General features: G+C 41.4%; 1 protein-coding gene across 1 annotated transcript; it reads left to right on the top strand.

Annotated features, from left to right (window-relative positions):
* Positions 1-106: 106 nt before the first annotated feature.
* On the top strand, positions 107-2,592 carry LOC115810281 (zona pellucida sperm-binding protein 4-like). Its single transcript, XM_030772207.1, has 9 exons — positions 107-146; positions 853-1,083; positions 1,171-1,358; positions 1,436-1,533; positions 1,610-1,767; positions 1,851-2,043; positions 2,122-2,269; positions 2,342-2,417; positions 2,501-2,592. Exons 1-9 carry the CDS (start codon positions 107-109, stop codon positions 2,590-2,592), a joined length of 1,224 nt encoding a protein of 407 aa, XP_030628067.1.
* The last annotated feature ends 17,039 nt before the right edge of the window (positions 2,593-19,631 follow it).

Below are 19,631 nucleotides of genomic sequence, written 5' to 3'. Positions count from 1 at the left end.
CAGTCCGTCAGAGAAACCCGACACGGGAGGAAATGCCCAACTACTGGCAAGGCCCCACCCAAGTCTCCAGCGGCTGAAGTCAGTGAGGGCAGCGCCATTTCGGCAGATGGAGGCCGATGGCAGAGCTCCCTCACTGGCTGTAGCAAGTACTGTACCAAAGATGCACCGGAGTGAAATGGTTAGATCACCTAAACCGACTCGAACGTAAGAACAACAAAAAAGAAAAAGAAGAGGAAGAACAACAGCAGTGATAATAGGAAGAGGAAGAGGAAGAAGTAGTTATTTTCGAAATAATTTAGCGCCATGTTTTACAGGGTAGATTGGACTGAAGATTTTATTTTGGTTGACTGAGATTTTCGTTTTCAGTGTAAAACAGAAAGTAATAATATTTAAGACCATGTGATTTTTCATGAAAGTAAAAGAGAAAAAGAGAAAGGAGTAGAAGAAGTTTTTCTGATATTTCAGTCACTGTAATTGCACTTTCAAACAAGTCATAATTTTATTTTGGTTTGTTTTGTTTCATTTGTATTACTGTGTTTCCTTGTTGATGGAGATCATTGTGTTCAATTACTGAAAGATTATGAAAGCAGAGAAGCACATGGTATCAATTTGTTTGTTCCTGCTAGTGAGAGAATCATTGTAAGTCAAGTTCATCAGTGGCCAAGGATGGAAAGAGATTGAAATTCAATTAAAGGGGTGGGGCTACTGCCAAAGAGTGCCAATCAGACCTATAAAATTTGCCATGGAATTACTGAGTTCCAGTTTGTAGTTGGTGGATGATGGCATGCAAGTGGAGTCTGCTGAGGGTTGTGGTTTGCTCATTGCTGTGTCTTGTCTGTGTTTGCAATGCAGTTCCTTGGGGATCACAGAAATCACAACCTTTAAATCAGCAGTGGTCTCAACACCCTATTCCACAGCACCAACCATCTTCACAGCATAAGCTGTCTCAGGCAGAACCTTTTGATAGCTGTGCTGTGGAGGATTACTCTAAGGTCCGTTGTGGTTTACCTGACATCAGTGCTGCTGACTGTGAAGCCATCCACTGCTGCTTTGATGGTCTACAGTGCTATTATAGCAAAGCAGGTCAGTTTGGCTTCACTTTAGTCAACTCTAGAAACCATCAGTGTTAATGCTCTCGCTCTACCCCCCCCCCCCCCCCCCCCCCCCCAGTGACTGTTCAGTGTACCCGGGATGCCCAGTTTATTGTGGTGGTAGCCAGGGATGCCACTCTGCCTTCCCTAAGTCTGGATTCAGTTAGCCTGTTGGGAGGCAGTGACCGAGAGTGTGCCCCTGTCGACATGACTGCAGCCTTTGCCATTTACCAGTTCCCTGTGACTGCCTGTGGGACAAATGTGATGGTTGGTATTCTTGCTTTTTAATTGTGCATGTTGTGTTAACCCTACAGTACTACAAATTCCCCTCTTGCCATTTTTAGGCTGATGGTGACTATCTGATCTATGAGAACAGGATGTCGTCCTCTTATGAGGTGGGAGTTGGACCCTTGGGCTCAATCACAAGAGACAGCCATTATGAGTGAGTAATGCCATCCACTTGCCTGCACTGTTTTTTGTTCCAGACATTAGTCATGTGACAATCTCTCCCTCTCCAGAGTTCTCTTCCAGTGCCTGTACTCTAGCACTTCAGTTGAGGCACTTGTTATTGAAGCCATCCCGGGTCATCCACCCCTTCCAGTGGCTGCTAGTGGCGACCTCAGAGTGGAACTGCGGCTGGCCAATGGAGAATGTTTGACAAAAGGATGTGTGGAAGGTGTGCTATAGTCCATGATCTTGATCTGTCCGTTTAGGTTTTATGCCTGGAATTAACATTGTGGGTGTTCTTTTTCCCTACAGAGGATGCAGCCTACACTTCATACTATGATGCAGCTGACTACCCAGTCACGAAAGTCTTGCAGGAGGCAACTTATGTGGAAGTGCGCATGTTGGAGAGGACGGACCCAAATATTGCTTTGACCTTGGGCCGCTGCTGGGCGACATCCTCCCCTGACCCTGAGCGTTTGCCGCAGTGGGACCTCCTGGTTGATGGGTAAGTAGAAAACTGGTCCTCAAGGTTCTGGTCCTTTTTTTTGTGGGGGTTCTTTTTCTTCAATCTATGTATCCACAGGTGTCCTTATCAAGATGACCGTTATCTGACTACTGTGGTTCCAGTTGATGGGTCCTCTGGACTCTTGTACCCAACACACTACAAGCGCTTCATCTTCAAGATGTTCACCTTTGTGGATGCTGAATCTCTGGCACCTTTAATGGAGAGGGTACATCTTTAAAAAAGGACTGAACCAATCAGTGGTTGCTATACTTGCTAATGTTGTCAACCCCTTTTGTAGGTCTTCATCCACTGCAATACTGCTGTTTGCTATCCAGCTGTTGGTGGCTCCTGTGAGCAGAAATGTTTCAGACAAAGTGAGTTGTCTTGGGATTTTGATGCTCTCGCTTGCCGCCTTCCTGTTGACTTTTTTTTTTTTTTTTTTTTTTTTTCTCCCCAGGGAGAGATGCTGGTGGAAAGATGAGCACCCTTCAGGAAGGGCCTGTGGCTTCCAGTGGGGAACTACTCTTTTACAAACCCATGAAAGATTAAGGACTTTGTGCCCACTGTTTGTCTTACTGCAATAAAGTGAGCTACATTTATCCAGTAGTCTAGATGTGAATCCCATACCACCTTGCCTATGGTGTAACACTTAACCAAAACAAAGTCATGAGACTCCTCTAAGAGAATGAAGCCATGGAGCTCCTATTTAGGTTTATTACTGAGTTCACTAAAACCACTTTCTGGAATACCCCCAGGTGTTTACAGCCTGATTAGTTAAAGGTAACACTAGTCAGCTACATTTTGATGGACAATGTTCAGTCACTGCTCTATGACTTCCACATCTGAAGTGAGAGCAATTGCTCAGACTTTCAAGAGTGGCTGGAAACTTGGTAAAGCTCTCCCTCTAGTGGTCAGGGAGTGCAGATTGATTTGACAGGATATGAATTGACAAGTTCACAATAACCCTGGTAACTCTTTTTGACTGTTCCTTCCTATGCTGTGGTGATTAGGAGATGGATGAGGAAGTCCTTTTGCATGACACCTTTTGAATAGTCTGAATGTTTTAACAGTGATGTACAAACTGTTTACCAACAGATGGCACAAGAGGTTTTTGAATAAGGATGCGGTGGTCTTGGATTTTGCTGAGTGCTTAGTCACAGCATCATCCTGGTAAGGTAGATCAATATTGAGTGGTGAGACATTTCTGTATCAGTCAGGTGTCTTTTGGTTTTGTTTGGGGTTTTTTTTTTTTTTTGGATGTACAGACCTTTTATATTTTTCTACATGTTTATATATTTTATGCATTCATTATTTTGTAACCAAGTAAGAAATTTAAGATGACGCTCTTATATTTTGTTAATGTAAGGACTTGAGTTTTCAACATTTGTCAAACTCAGTGGTCTGAAATGTACAATTGTGCCATATTTACATTCAAATCTTACCTCAGTACTCAAGCTGTGAATCACTCAAAAAAAAAAACTACAACTGAAATAGGAGCTTAATACTGTTATTTTGTATTTGCGAACAATAGTGTAGATATATAACATGTGGTAAAACTATGTCATTTACTTGAGAACAGAGACAAGTTCCTCTCTGTGCTTGTGATCAAAGGAACATGGACCCAATTGCCAGAACGCATTTCCAGTGATGAGGGACTACATCATATAATTGAAAAGAAAATGTAATTAAAACTACGCTGATTAATATTCAGAGTCTCTGTTGCCTAGGAGTCATTCTTGTTAGCAGCTGATGAAGCACAATAAATCTGAAAGCTCAGTTCAGGCTCCTTTTTTCTCTCATTTCAGTGGTAGCGAGACTGTGACACAACGCAGAGTCCTCACACCAGAGGAGACAGACCTGAGGAACCCAGTTTGACTTTCCAGTCATGAAACCACCTTGACGACAGACCAGCCTAGACAACATCTTAAAAAAAAACCTACTACTGTTGAACATCATCTCATGCCTCAACTGCCTTTGGCCACATCAGTGACCGAATTTTCTGTTTTCAATAATATTACAGTGTAATGGCCACCTGTACTCAGTTATTAGACTTTTAGACAATATTTTATTTTATAAAAATAGCTCCACAATAAATACATGTAATTGCAGTCACAATTACAACCTCTGACCTAACTGACTTTTCAAATTACTTAATTTACATGCTTAGCTTATGTGTATAAGCATATGTTAGAATATTAGTATAGTGCTATGTATATTATATTAGAGTATATGTATAAATGCATATTGTGATTGTGCTGTTGTATTACTGTGTATTGTCATATTGTCTAAATATATGTATATATATTGTCCTGTTATATTGTTATGTATTGTTATTCTCAGCACAAATGAGAACAAATTCTGTTAGAATTTTCAGAATATCAGTAAAGTAGTTTCCCTGATTCCTCTAAATGTTGACATCAGCATAATTTTCTCATAGAAATGAATATTGGATTTGAAAATGGGTTTTTGATTTGTGAATATTAGGTCCCTGAGAACTGGGTGGAAAATGTTCGCCAGAGGCCAGTGTTCGCTGGAGAAGGGGTTGAGTGTGACTGAGAACGCTGCTCCCTCTGTCTTGCGATGCTTATGAAGCTGGTCCCAGGGGCATCAGCCTGGACATTCATTTAAGACGTATCATGTGGCCTGAAGCGTTTTGTTTTTTTTCCTCCCTGTTGTGCCACTCTAAAAGGTAGCAGCTCACTCACATGAGGACCAGTGAGGGATGAGTCCTGGTTTGTGTAGCGTTTTAGTGGATGTTGAATGGCAGGAGCAGGACCTTGGCAACTGGGAAAGCACTGGAGACACAGAGTCAGACACAGCTGCTGCTGGTGCTGAGTACCGAGAGATGCACATGAACTTGACTTACGCCAGTGTTTCGCTCATTTATACTGTCATATTTTCTAATTGTGTGTGTTTCAGTGATAATGGAACCAGTAACAATGATGCCAAACATTACATCAGTCTGATAAATTTGTCTGTCACGGCTGATCTGTAGAAACTGCTGTACATCACTTGACTTTGCAGATCTGTAAGAAAACCTGTTTCTTCAGTATCTTATGGAAATACACACCTCCTGAGTGGTCATGTGTGTTGTGAAGAAATGTGCATCATTTCCCCCTCCCCCACATTTTTTTTCTCTCTCTCTCTCTCTCCCTCCCTAGGTCTGAATCTATATGCTGAATTGAGGTGACTTTTGATTCACACAGACCCTACCTACATGAGGATCAATTATTTATACATACACAGTCATAAAACTCATTGTTTCCATTGTATTGCATGTGAGGCTTGGGGCATTTCTAAATCTATTTTAGATTGAGTCTGATATCATAGATGTTGCCTGTTGCCAGATGCTGCAGACAGCAGACAGTGGTCTTAGAAGAAAACCTCACACGTAAAGATTTCTGAACAAGACATTGAATAATATATTATGCCGCCTGCACTGAATTCTGTACCATTTCCTCTCTGTTCAAATGTGTTCTTTAATATTGAATATCTATGTGTTAATATTGAATATTAACATGTACTTGAACAAAAGTGAATAGCTCTGCACATCGATCACAAGTCTGCGTTACTGAGATGCAATACTTCTATGTGAGCTTTCTATCTCTCTCTGTGTGTGTGTGTGTGTGTGTGTGTGTGTGTGTGTGTGTGTTGCACATGTTGAGGACAAAGGACGCTATCACACCAGTTGCCGTACGCGGTGACAGTGAAGCAGGAGACTCACAGCTCTCAAACCAGAGGGCTATTAAGTGTTTAGTAGGATTGAAGTGTAAGGCCTTTATCAAATGCCATCACCTGTGGTAACGACTTGACCACTGGGAGCATTTGGCATTTAGCATGTGACATTACAGTGTTCATGTAAATCTGACATAGCATGACTCTCTGTTTGAATTCGTTCCCTCTGAATGCATGAGAGAATGTATGTAGTCTCTGGTGCCATATGGGTCCTGCTGAGTGGGTGATTTCTTTTACATTCACAGCAGAGCAGAATGTAGATATTCCACTACTGCCCTAATTGTCATTCGCCAGTTCTAGAGAGAGAGAGAGAGAGAGAGCAGATAATGGCAGAGCAGCTGTGTTTGGTATTCATTTTGATTCCCCCGATAATGTTTCCTTGTTCAATCTTATAATAAACTATGTAAGACTGCTGCCTATGTAGTGGGTTTATGTAACAGTATAAAAATGGCTTTCTCCTCAGGAACACTTTCTCCTGCACTGTTGATGACTGACATATTATCAAACCTGACTGCATGCTTGGTGTAGACTACATCATTCTGGATAAGAGCCAAAAGAATAAAAGTAAAAAGAGAATGTTACAGGATGTTTTTAGAATCTATTTTAGAAGTTGACACAGCTTTGATGCCAGAGCAGCACTGTAGCCTATGAAGTTCATGATCTTCCTCCCTCACTTTTTGGAGAGTACAGTAAATCTCTTTCTCCATCAGATGATCACAGACTACACCCAAACCCAGTTTAAATCAGTAGAACAACCTCTCATTCAAACTGTTAGAGAAAATGGCCATTGCCTGTGCAAAGGCTTACAGACTGCTCAGCTGGCATTTACAAAAGTCAAGCCAAAATGAATTTCTCTCTTCTTTGAGTAACATTGTGTGATGAGAAAAAATAACATATTTCTTTGAGACTATAACTTGCCCAGTTGCTATATGTCAGTATAGTTTTACAGTGGTTTCAAGATCTGGGAATGATCTAGAACCCCAGAATCTGAGTCTCAATGCAACTTCTATGTTTTATATCTCGTCACTCTTTATCCCCCTGAATGTTAAAATGTTACAGAAGTTGAAAATTACATTTTGATAGTAAAACACATTTAGATTCAGGAGAGCATCTCTGCTTGCAGATGAAGAAGCACATATCATTCAGATGAATGTTTGGGCTATTTAGACTGTTGTGTTTGGGGGACGAGGCTGATATTAATCTTCTCCCAGACAATGTGCTGAACATCTCCTGCATATTGGGCTGTATGGTAATGAAGAGTGTTAGGGTGGCACATCCATTCATCAGACCTAGAGAGGAGAGATGAAAACACACCGCAAGTAATAAAAGAAGAGTGAAAGCGCACAGACACATACACACAAGCACAAGTAAAGTTTGAATGTAAAATATTTTATATCAATGGCTAATTCAAATCTGTATAAATTCCCTAAAGGTATAATATCCACAAAAGCTATTTAAAATTGATGAGACTGAGTGTTTCCTTAAAGGGGCTATGTAACCATAACAAATATGGTTTCATTCAGCAAACAGTCTACTAATATCTATGCTTGGCACACCATGCTTACAAACTAACCTACGGTACCCCTGAAATGCCTTGAGAGCCTGTCAGTGGAGCAGAGATTAAAGGGGACACTCCTGATTCAGGGACACACATTTGTAGGAACGCTTTTAGGCATCCACTTAATATGAGAGAGAACACATGTGAATATCGGTCATCAGTACTTAAGTACCCGTGATAGGTGATATATATCCGTGGCTAATCTGCAGTCAGTGTGTGAATATTTAAAATCATAATGATTGTGGTCAAGTAAATCATAATCATTTCATTTCTGAATAAACACACTAGGAATAGATAAGGAGATCAGTTCATTGATGAAGCCATGAAGTTTGAGGAATATAGCTGTAAAACAGCAGTTTTCTGAGACAACTCTAACACTGCTCAATTAAATTGTCAGCTGCGCCACATATGTATACATATAACAAGATTCTTTCTGACCAATCGGTTGTAAAGTACCACAGAAGAGTCAGAGGGAGGATGTCAATTACAATTTTATTGTAACCAACATCAAATACGGAAACAGGGACATCCAGGGTAGCTGCCTACTACCAGGGTTTAAGACCACACTTAAAGCAAGCAAAACCAAACAAAAGTGGGTACAGTGCAACTGAAATACAAACGCGTTCAAAAGGATTTTCATTACTTCAAATTGGAAAATCAACACAACATCCAAACTCAAACAAAAGGTCTAGCAGTAAGCATACTACACCCTGGCTACAGCCAGCGGTCCCCAAGTTATTAATTATGATTATTGGTTAATAAATAAATCTGATTCAGCAACCCTTTATTTATTTTGATGTAAAAACTATAAAAGTAGACAAACATCAAAGTAAAATCAATATTGCTACTGGAAGGTACAATTCAACACATGCATTTTACCCCTTGCCACTGGCTGAGCCGCCTGGGGAGAAGTGGAGGGCGTGCAGAGTTTCAGCACAGGTCGGCCGCCCTGCCTGGGACTTAACAAGGAAGAGATAAGCAACCACACAACCAAACCAAACAAACAAACAACAGTCACAAAAACGTGTCAATCCAAATGAAATAATTACAGAATCACAAAGAGAACAGACCCAAACTCCATACCATCCACCTTACCCCTATACCTAATAAAGACAAAGAAGGAGAGCTAAGAGGGCGGGGCCTTAAGTGGCACCCTTTACATAGATGATTTTCTTCTATTCCTAAAGGGTGTATGAGCACTTCCTGCTTGAGTGCACTGGCTCCCCCACTGCACTGGTCCTGCAATTACACCCTCACACTACCACAAATCCATCCTGTTACAAACATAAACATTTGTTTTTAATATTGTTCACATATTCACACATGTCCTTCACAAACACTTTTGCTTTCATCTTAACGCTAGAGAACTTTAGCAGGCAGCTCTGTCACTTGCATCTAAGTAAATATATGTTGTCAGGCATGGACATCAAAGTAGAATATAAGACAAGATGAAGGGACAGAGAAGAGGAGAGGAGAGGAGAGGAAAGGAAAGGAGAGGAGAAAACTGTACCCAAATGTGTGAAACACGCTTAGTGATATAATTACTTATGTTACGGCCCAAAGACCATCTGAATTCCAGTTAGCTACCCTCTGGCCCAATTTAGAAATGGCCACTAGACATTAGGGAGCGCAAAAGACATAAAACACTGTTTATTTAAAACAATTCAATTAATAATATTTAAAAAACAAAACCCTGAGAACAGATCACAAGGTAAACTCAATGGCAGCAGGTAGTGGCTAACCAGAGCAGGCCAATAGCTCCCAACCAACGCTTAATCTCACAGGACAAACCTCACCTCACACCCCAAAAACACAAATCTAATCTCTGAGGACAGACCTCACTTCATACCCCAAAAACACAAACCTAATCTCTGAGGACAGACCTCACCTCATACCCCAAAAACACAAACCTAATGTCTGGTAGGTGGCGTTTTGCTAGGTGTTTCTCTGATTGTTGATGAAATAACTTAATGGGAGGCAACAAAGAGGACCTGCCCGTATACACAGATGTGCTAGCAAAACACCACCTACCGGACTCAACACCTACGCGCCAGAGAAAGAGAGAGAGGGAAAGGGAGAGAGAGAGAGAAAACAAGAACAAAACACACAAATGTCACACAGAATGTATGTGATCACATAACACTTATTATGAATTTAGTGCATTTCATAATTATAATTTGTCCCATAATTTATTTTTTAGATGGTTAATAAGCAACAGGGCAAAGGTCACCACATTGCCAGCCATCAAAAGTATTTAGCATGATCTGTTCCTTGTGTGAATTTTCAAAGGCAGTAAACTGTATGTTACATCAGGCCTAATTATACAAAAATAAAACTCAATATGGAAGGTGGTGTGTTCTGTTCCTTGTTAAAAAGTTCTGAGGGGTGTCTGGAGTCTATGTTTAATGAGGTCCATGGAGAATGAGAGCCGGAGTCTGAGGGAAGACACAGTAACCTCAGATCTGTGGTAATTAGATTACTCAGTTGATATGCATGTGATAAAAATGATTAGAGCAAGCTTACGCAGTATAGTTTCCTGTCTTCCATGCCTCTTTGTTTTTAGGTTGTACAGAGCCCAGAGCAATCCACATTCTCTTACGAGATATGAGATATATCACAAAAAATCTACAGAAACTGTATCACAGCTCTTTCTACATCATACATCAGCAACTAAAAGCCGTGCTCAGGTGATAGCAGGGAGAGAACCCCCAGGGGTGGCGGGGGGCAGTGGGGGGGGGGGGGGGGGGGGGGGGCAAGAGAGTGCTCAGGGACCTTAATATGTGGATGTCTTCGGAATGCTGGCCTTTCTTCCCTCACTGGATTGACCGAATTTCCTTCTCTCTTCTGCTGTCCAGGGCTGACCTCTAATAGCTCTATTTAGGCTTCTGTTCAGTTAATGGGCTCAGTGGGGTCTACTGTCCTCACTGTCTTTCCACTGCAGATATCTACTCCCACTCCAAAAGGCACAAGAGAGACGGGGAGAGAAATCTAGCTGAACTGATGTAGCTGAAAACAAATCCACCTGAAGTGGAGAGAGAGCGAGAGAGAGAGAGAGAGAGAGAGAGAGAGAGATCTAGCTTCAATCATTATTTATTTATTTAGTATTTTTGTGCTGTACTGTGAGTAGCTAAAGCCACCAGCTGTGCTAATGTGGAGTTGTGGAGTCTTTTTTAGTCAGTGTAGTGGAGCACTATGATGCACAGTACATAACCCATCTTCACTGAGTTTGTGTTAGAGATGATCTCTCTGCATAGTTTACACAGATAAGCGTAACACACTTACACTTCTATACACAATGCCCTTAATGCAGTGACACACAATCTGTGGCTGTACTCCAAAACACACACACGGTCACACAATCCTACACCTCCATTAACGTCACCATACAGAGGGGAAGCAGTTCTAACTTTAAGGCGAGGGAGTTTGTAAAGTGTAGTGCTGTCAGAATTCTGTGATAGTGCCGGCTATCTTATTATTAAGGATTGTGTTGTTTGTGAGTAGAGGTGTAAATTGATGATGAATATAAATTAGATAGATTAAACCAGAGCCTTTAATGAGAAGCTTTCCTGCCACAAACACATCGACCTGCGTCAAAAACAACAACACATTCTCCTAGTATCAGTCAAGATACATTAAAAACTTGCCTCCTTAATTTTCGAAGTGTACAATTAAAAGGGGAAAAGCAGCCTTCAGTTATTTACTTGCTTGCTTGTTTGCTTACTTGTTTGTTTGTTGGCAGATGTACTCCTTACAAACCTGTTTGTTGCTACACCAAAAAAAGAAAAGAAAGGAAAGAAAGCACTCTGCATATTTCCTATGGCTGTTTTTTAAATGTTTGTAAAACATTTTGTTTTGTTAATATTATGTGAGTGACGCCATACAGAGGAAATTACTATAATTGCTGTTGTGTTTTATTGCCGTTCATACAGTGAGTCACAGTCAAACCGCCAACTCAGAAAACAAAACATGCCATTCCCAACAGAACATTTCTGCACATAGGAAGGGGTGGTACACATCTGAATATGAGGGTCAGGCCTGCGTTCGAGAGAATGCGTGTGTAATTATTAGTCGCTAATAACATTAGACAGAAGTGGTGTGTGTGCAACAGATGGTATACTGACGCAAATACACCTGCACAGGGGTTCACAGACAACGCATCTTCCCCATGTTATGAGCTATGGCTGTATCCATAATTAAACAGCTCACTCAGGAGTAGACATGGTCTATTATTCCCATTGATCTGACTGATTCCTCAGAGAAAAACACAGCACTGCTCAGGGACACATCTGACCCTGGGTTTTCTTACTACATGTTTATTTGCGGTCGAACAAGGAAGACACAGCAAACCCCAAACAAAAACAGAGAGATAGAGAGAGAGAGAAAGAGAGAGAGACAGCGAGAGACAAAGAGAGACAAATTTTCCGCATACGGTAACAAAAAAAAAGCAAAACTGGTTGGAGAAACTGGCTGAAATGGGTGTTTTCTGGTTTGAAAATGTCAGAATGACTATGTGTGGGGTGGAAGAGTGAGATGGAAAAGTCTAGGTTTGTATGGCCTGACCTCACAGCAAAAGCAGAGAAGAATCAATGAGCAGTGGGATTGTTTGACAGAGTTAAAAGAAGGTTAACAAGACAAGCATGGGCTAATGGTGTCGGTAACTGAATCTCACATCACACACACATACATGCAAAAACGCGCACACACACACACACACACACACACACACACACACAACATTAGCAGAATCAGAAAAGTGCATTCTGAAAAATCTGCCCAATCACTGCCTTATCTCTCTCTCTGTCTCTCTCTGTCTCTCTCTCTCTCTCTCTCTCTCTCTCTCTCCCTCTCTCCCTCTCTCCCTCTCTCTCTCTTTCACACACAACACACACACAGACACACATGTAGCATGCACACATACACATGCTCATTAATGTACACACGTGTGTATACACATAAACATAAAACGATATCTGGAGAAAGGGATATCCTGGGACCTTGAACTGGAGGCAGCATGATATACTGCCAAGTAACAAATACTGATCAGAGTCGCAAAATGAACAGCGCGTTTTAACAGCTAGTGGCACTAAATTAGTAATATAGGAATGATAGAGCAGTAAACAATGTTAGACCAGTTATGTTTCACTACTGTACAGTTACAGAGTTTATAGATTTACAGTGCAAATGAAGTGGAGGTCAGAGGAGCGAAGCTGCAGAGTAAGTCTACTCTGGTAATGAGTTCCCATGTGAGAGCCTTTCTCTCTTTTTTGTCTCATCTGATTTCAATATCATTAAGCTCTTCATTCTCGACAAATAAACTGGGGCATGAAACTGGATTTCCTCTTTTCTGACAGATAGACCTATTGTTGTACATTGGCTGTAAGATCTGCTAACAAAGGCTGGCTATTTTCTCCACTGGTGCTCATTCTCTGTACTAAAAACTGTCCAAGTCACTGGGTGTTTTCAACACCATTATTTACCTTAGATAGTCGTTTCCCAGTTGGCCCTCTAACACACAGCACAGTGAGCAAAAACATCACAGAGACCAAAAACATCACAGAGACCAAAAACATCACAGAGATGTTTTACTGTCTGCACAGTGGTGCACTGATTAATCACTCTGGCCCAAAGTCAAGAAAAAGATAAAGACAAGGGAAATGCTCTTCAGAACAAAGACCTGCACCTTACCCTTGGTTCTCATACATGCAACACTCATTGAGTCTGTTTTATATGAGGTAAATATGAATGTCTGGGCTCACTGATCAGCAGCTGTGGCTGGAATTGCAGGGAAAATAATAGGTACAGTAAATCACCACACAGACTCCTCCTTATGAGGACACTGTTGTCTTTCACAGCTGTCTGAGCGCTGGTGTAAAACTCTGAGCTGCTGGAACAGTGGAATGACACGACCGTTGTCTTGTTAAGTAATATAGAACAGTGGAATGGCACGACTGTTGTCTTGTTAAGTAATATAGAACAGTGGAATGGCACGACTGTTGTCTTGTTAAGTAATATAGAACAGTGGAATGGCACGACTGTTGTCTTGTTAAGTAATATAGAACAGTGGAATGGCACGACTGTTGTCTTGTTAAGTAATATAGAACAGTGGAATGGCACGACTGTTGTCTTGTTAAGTAATATAGAACAGTGGAATGGCACGACTGTTGTATTGTTAAGTGATACAGTCAGTAAAACTGTCATGTAGTATGGTAAAAATAAATAAACAAACAAATAAATAAATAAAATGATCTGGTGGGTTAGAATATTTGAAGGTATTTTGAGTGTGAATGGCAGGTTTGAATGGAAGAACGGCAGGAATGGCAGAGTCAGAGAGTAACAGTGCTGTACAGTAGCAAAACAACATTGTTTTTTAATGAATTTTAATGAACTAACACTAATACTGTAAAAGAGTGGTACAGTAGTGTACCAGTAATGTACTGTAGAAGCACAGCTGAAAGGAAGAGCTCAGAATAAACACTTTAACAGTAATGTGAAGATTTATTTACCATCAAAATGATCAGCTTCCTTGTCAGGCAGCCATAGCATATGACTGGAAAAACTACTGAATCGTACAAAAGTGTTCAAATTGTTATTATCCTTTTGAGGAGAGAGACATAAAAAGGCTGCATGCATCTCAATGTAAGGGGAGAGAGGAATTAAACTGCCAACAGAAATGATCCTATCAGGCTTTAAAGAGCCCTGTGCAAGAGAAGGACATTCTCTCCACCCTCAACAGTTCAATTAATAACGCTTGACGAAAGGACAGAGTGTCACTGCCAAAGTGTAGGGCACGTTTAAAGTTTCATACGGAAGAGCAACTCAAACAGCCAATTAAAAATCCCATTTCTCCCTCAATAAAACTTCATTTTGTGGATGAGTGAATTCTCTCTTGTGGAGGACACAGAGAACTGAATGGCTTTGTCCAGAAGAGTGTGTGTGTGCGTGCGTGCGTGTGTGTGTGTGTGTGTGTGTGTGTGTGTGTGTGCACGTGTGTGCGTGTGTGTGTGTGTGTTTACACTGGTCCACTGGAGTTCTGCTGAATAGGAGCTAGTCATATGGAGTGAGAAAGAGACAAAAAGAGTGAGAGAAAGAGGGAGGAAAAGAGAGAGACAAGGGAGGAAAGGAGTAAGAAAGAGGGAGAGGATAGCACAAGGGATATTCACCTGAAGCTCATGGAGTGAGCAGAGCATGGTAGGGAGCTGTGGTTCTGGCTAAATGATGAGAACAAGCCTTAAATCCCGTTACAGATGTACATCGCAGGCTAGAGAGGAAAAACACAAAACAAACGTTAAGAGTGACTTTGCAGCAATAGTCAATATGTGGAAATATCACAAAAAAAAAAAACCCACCTGGTGAGAGTCCATGTACTGTGATGCAAAGTTATTAGAACTGCTAGAGAGTGACTAGTGAGCACAGTGGAAGAGAGTGATGATATGGGGGGGTGGAGATGTCTAATCTCCCGGTACAGGGCTCTGCTTCTCTAACAGTGAAAATCTACTGGACATCATAGTTACATTCTCTGGTCCACTTGGCTGCTCAGATCAACACAGTCAGCGTCTGCTGTCAAACCTACAAAACCCATCAGGCTGTTGGCTGGATCTCCAGTCAGGAAACTGTAATCATCTCCATAGTTGGTTGTTATCTGTCCTACATGAGGTTGGACCTGCTGATACACCACTCAGATAAAGAAGAGAACCACCTTGCAGAGCTGTGTCGCATTGTTACAACCGGCAGGGTCAGAGGCAGTCATCTCAAAGGATCGATTTGGTAACATGGATTAGACTCTGACGGGCTCTCCTAACATTTCAACCAGCTCTCCTAACATTTCAACCAGCAGGTGTATTACAGAGAGGGTAGTAATGATGTCTTATGGTTCCATGATAATTATATTTCTCACTTCTTATTGAAACATTCTGGTTAAAAATCATGTCACACATCAGATTTATTGTGGAGAGATATTCTGTAATGGGTCTATAATTGCACAAACAAAAATATTAACATCATTACACAACACATTATGTCTTTCTGTCTCTCTTTCCCTGTCTCTCTTTCTCTCTCTCTCCCTCTCTCTATCTCCCTCTTTCTCTTGGTCTCTCTCTTCTCTCTCATGCTCTCTCTCTCTCTCTCTCTCTCTGCTCTCTCCCTCTCTCTCTGTCTCTCCACAGTGTCATACAAGATCATTTGCTGTTTATGTGATTTGGACATGAGTGCTGAAGGATCGTCAGTTTCACAGTTAGTGTCAGGAAGCCTTTATCTCCCTAGAGTCAAATCACCCGTATCCCTTGTTGTCAGCAAAATCATTCAGAGCGTCACATCATTTCCACCCTTGATTGACCCAATGAGACAGTACTGCTGTCATCAGCCATGTGACTCATGATGGTTAAGACTGGGAAACCAAATCAGATCTAAATTCATGCCATGTCCAGAACACAGAGCTGCATTTCACTGTAGGGCTGTACGAGTGTGAACATGACAAAGTGATTGTCTGCTGCCAGAGTGTGGGAAGTTCTGATGGGATTTGTAATATGTTGTAAGGGCCTTCTCGCTCTCTCTCTCTCTCTCTCTCTCTCTCTCTGGATGAATAATTGGACTGCTTTCAGCCTCTTGGGCCTTTTTCTCCATCACTGTGCAAGCTGGTCCCATTTATCACTAGCATCACACACACACACACACACACACACACACACACAGGCACACACGCACACACACAAACATGCATGCACGCACACGCGCGCACACACACACACACACACACACACACACGAACACAGAGGACCATATGCCTTTATTAAAGGAACTGGCAGAAATCCTTTTTTATTGGAACCTGGAAAACTCTTACTGTAAGACAAAACCCTGATTCAGCTCACAGGATCTGTACAGTCTTGTTGGCTGTACAATAATTGCCTTGTAAGCTCCCCTGTGCTGAGATACAGAAACAAGGCATATTAAAACACCTGCATTTGTCTTTTCAAGCCTTTTTTTACTCTCCACCAACCACGACACATAAATAAGCTGAATGTTAATGAATGCACATCAGCTTTAGCTTACATAGCCTTTCTCCACTTTGCAAACAACTTCGTAAATAATTTTCTCATTCCCTCAAAAATGAGTATTTGTGAGGTTAATGATGATGTTGTGTGAGAGATGCTCGTTCACTAAAGAATGTAACAATAAAATGAATTATAGCATGTAGAGTGATCCTCTATCTATGTCATTCTTGCACTGCCCATGTTACTGTAATACAATCACCAGCTTCCCCTCCTTTTTACACATATCATACAATTTATGAAGCAATTTCAGCAGTACACTTCAGCAGCCTTGTGCTGACCTTCTGCAGGTATTCAGTAGATATTGCTGTCACACAGCACCAGCCTTTGTGTGAATGTAATTCTGCTGCTTTTCTGTGGAGGGGAAGCATAAACTGCCCAGTACCCTAGGTCTGACTGTGGTGTTAGTTTACCATACCTGGGTCTGACTGTGGTGTTAGTTTACCGCACCTGGGTCTGACTGTGGTGTTAGTTCACCGTACCTGGGTCTGACTGTGGTGTTAGTTTACCGTACCTGGGTCTGACTGTGGTGTTAGTTTACCGTACCTGGGTCTGACTGTGGTGTTAGTTTACCGTACCTGGGTCTGACTGTGGTGTTAGTTCACCGTACCTGGGTCTGACTGTAGTGTTAGTTCACCATACCTGGGTCTGACTGTGGTGTCAGTTTACCATACCTGAGGGGAAAGTGAGAGGAGAACATACAGTATGCCTCCTTCATATTTCTGATGTTCAGCCTAACTCTCTTCACACACCTGATGTGGAGCCACAGGAGAGAGCTGGTGAGTTTCCTCAGGCTGTCCAGGATGTTCTCCTCTAGCACACTCCTCTGTCGGCATAATCACCAATCAAACAGTGCCCACAGCCTTTTAGACTTGTTCTGTTTATTTGGCTGTTGTGTGTGTGTGTGTGTGTGTGTACCATGTACTGGTATCTTTCTGGGCACCAATGTCACACCCTGTCTCCTTGTTCTTGTGTTGTTTCTTCCCCCTCTAGTGGCCAGTTTTGGTTCTGTTGTGCACTTGGGTTTTGGTTCAGTCCTGTTGGTCCCTTTAGTTTAGTCTCCTTTTGGTTTATCTCCCTTAAGTTCGGTTCAGTTTTCACCTGTCTTTGGTTCATTAAGCCTTGTTTAGTTCTGTGTAAATACTCTTGGTTTTTCTTGTTTCTTTTTCTTACGTTGTTTGCTGTTCCGTGGAGGGGTTCTATTCTGTCTGCCAGTTCTTCAGTTTGTAAGTTTTGTAACCTTATTTGACTTAAAGTTACCTGCACATGCATCCAGCCTCTTCCCACCAAGCCTGACAACCGAATAGCATAATCTGACAAAGTGCCTGGCGGGGACCAAATTCTGGTCCCCACTAGAACAACATTTTTCTAAACTATATTGTTAGTGATGGAAAGTGTCAAAACATTTCTTTAGTTAGGGTAACATTAGGGTTAGGGATACGTAAGAGCCAATAGGAACAAGTTGATTAATAATAATTTAGTTAAATAATTAAATTGCAGTGATAATTTCATTATAATTTTAAGGTTTATATTAGTTTAAAATGTATAATGTAGTAATGTAGAAATGATTAACATTTCTGTATCTTTGGACTTTTGATTATACAAATACGACCTCACTGTTTAATAGTAACACTGGACGTAATTTTGGTTAGTTTGGAGTCAGATGTTGGAAGCAACGCAGTTTTTTGACCATGCGTTTGACATTATAATTTTAAGTTATCTGGTCTCGTCGCTCGCAGGTTATTATTCTTCAGGATAATGGGAGTCAATGGGAAGTCCCCATTAGGATATCAATATGTGTGTGCGTGTGTGTGTGTGTGTGTGTGTTTATGGGCACAAACAGTTAAGAATAGAACTCAGATTGAAATCAGCTGACAAGCAGTGAAAACCCAAAGTACTAGCAGTAAGAACAGTCCCTGGGGCAAAGACCCACAGACTTCAGGTGATTAATCCTCAAACAGTGACAGCGGCTGTGAAAACATCCTTCCCAATGTGTTTTATTGTTGTTGTTTATCTGTGTGCTACCATAAGCAACATTGTTAGAGGCTGTGAATATAATTAGAGTCATGACGCATCCGTGCTGCCATGACTCAAACTTGGCACAAGCTACAGAATCTGAAGAAATAATGAAAAACTGAAGAGACATGAAGAAAGGCCCACGGGCCGAACACCCACACTGAGAGACCCACAGGCAAAACACCCACAGGTGGAGCTATGGACTAGAGAGAGATGAAACATCGCTGGAGAAAAAAAAAGGTTTGGGAAAAGAAAGAAATTTGAGTCTTATTTTCTCCTTTGCTTGAAGCTGTAAAAGTTCAAACCCATCTTACATCCCCAAAAATGAATCCTATGCTGTAAAATGTCAAGTCATGACTTACACCTATTGTTTGTCCATTCATAAATTGAACACACACAGAGAGAGAGAGAGAGAGAGAGAGAGAGAGAGAGAGAGAGAGAGAGAGAGAGAGAGAGACAAGCTGTGCTCTGTGGGAACATGAAAAGTCTCAAAAAGAAAAAAAAAGGAAGAAAGGAACTCGTGAAGAGAAATGTGTCCATTAGTGGTTTGGACTAGGGAGCTATTTCTAAATTTAGGGTAAACCGGCAGATGAGTTTTGCCTCTTAAATGAAAGGGTCTCTCTGTGATCCTTCTCTCTATGAATCTGTGTACAAACTGCTGTAAAAAGTTAACCCAAACCAGACACAGCCTGCCAGTGCAGCTCACTGCAACTACTGATGTCAACACGTAGGTCAGAGGTGGCTATGGGGTAAGGTCAAAAGGTCAGTTCATGAGATCAGCACATGACCCATATACATGCATGTGAATGAGGAGTGAGAGAAGAGTAAGAATATTATCTCTTCTCTTCTGGGATATATCAGCTGGAGATTAAATAGGACATGTACACATCATATACATGTATAATAGACACTTTATTTCAGAACATCACAGAATTGGACTGTCAAACAGCATTTCACACTGTGTTTCTTTTGAAGCGGGGGGAGATGGTGTGAGCTTCACTAAAATTCTGCCTCAAAGAGGAACGTTCTGAATGGTTCTGAAGCATTATGTAAACCCAGATATAGACAATGTCACTTAAAACCAAATCTCCACAAGGGAAAGAAAGCTTGCTGAAGATAATATCAGACAGTAGAGGAAACTTCTGAACTGCATAGGCACGTAATCAGCATTCAGAAGGAGTGCTGAGAGGGAACTGTGAGGAGTACAGTCATAAATTATAGAGGAACTCACAGGA

The sequence above is a fragment of the Chanos chanos genome, chromosome 4 (assembly GCF_902362185.1).
Source record: "Chanos chanos chromosome 4, fChaCha1.1, whole genome shotgun sequence".
Classification (NCBI taxonomy): domain Eukaryota; kingdom Metazoa; phylum Chordata; class Actinopteri; order Gonorynchiformes; family Chanidae; genus Chanos; species Chanos chanos.
The sequence above is the reverse complement of the archived record's forward strand: the minus strand, read 5'-3'. Positions and strand labels throughout refer to the sequence as shown.

What these genes read in the sequence shown, in the direction of transcription:
- LOC115810281 (XM_030772207.1), top strand. Translation starts at nt 107, where the DNA reads ATGGAGGCCGATGGCAGAGCTCCCTCACTGGCTGTAGCAA. An exon ending in TCCCTCACTGGCTGTAGCAA is followed by an intron (nt 147 to 852) that starts GTACTGTACCAA and finishes TTTGCAATGCAG; the next exon opens with TTCCTTGGGGATCACAGAAA. An exon ending in TGGCACCTTTAATGGAGAGG is followed by an intron (nt 2,270 to 2,341) that starts GTACATCTTTAA and finishes CCCCTTTTGTAG; the next exon opens with GTCTTCATCCACTGCAATAC.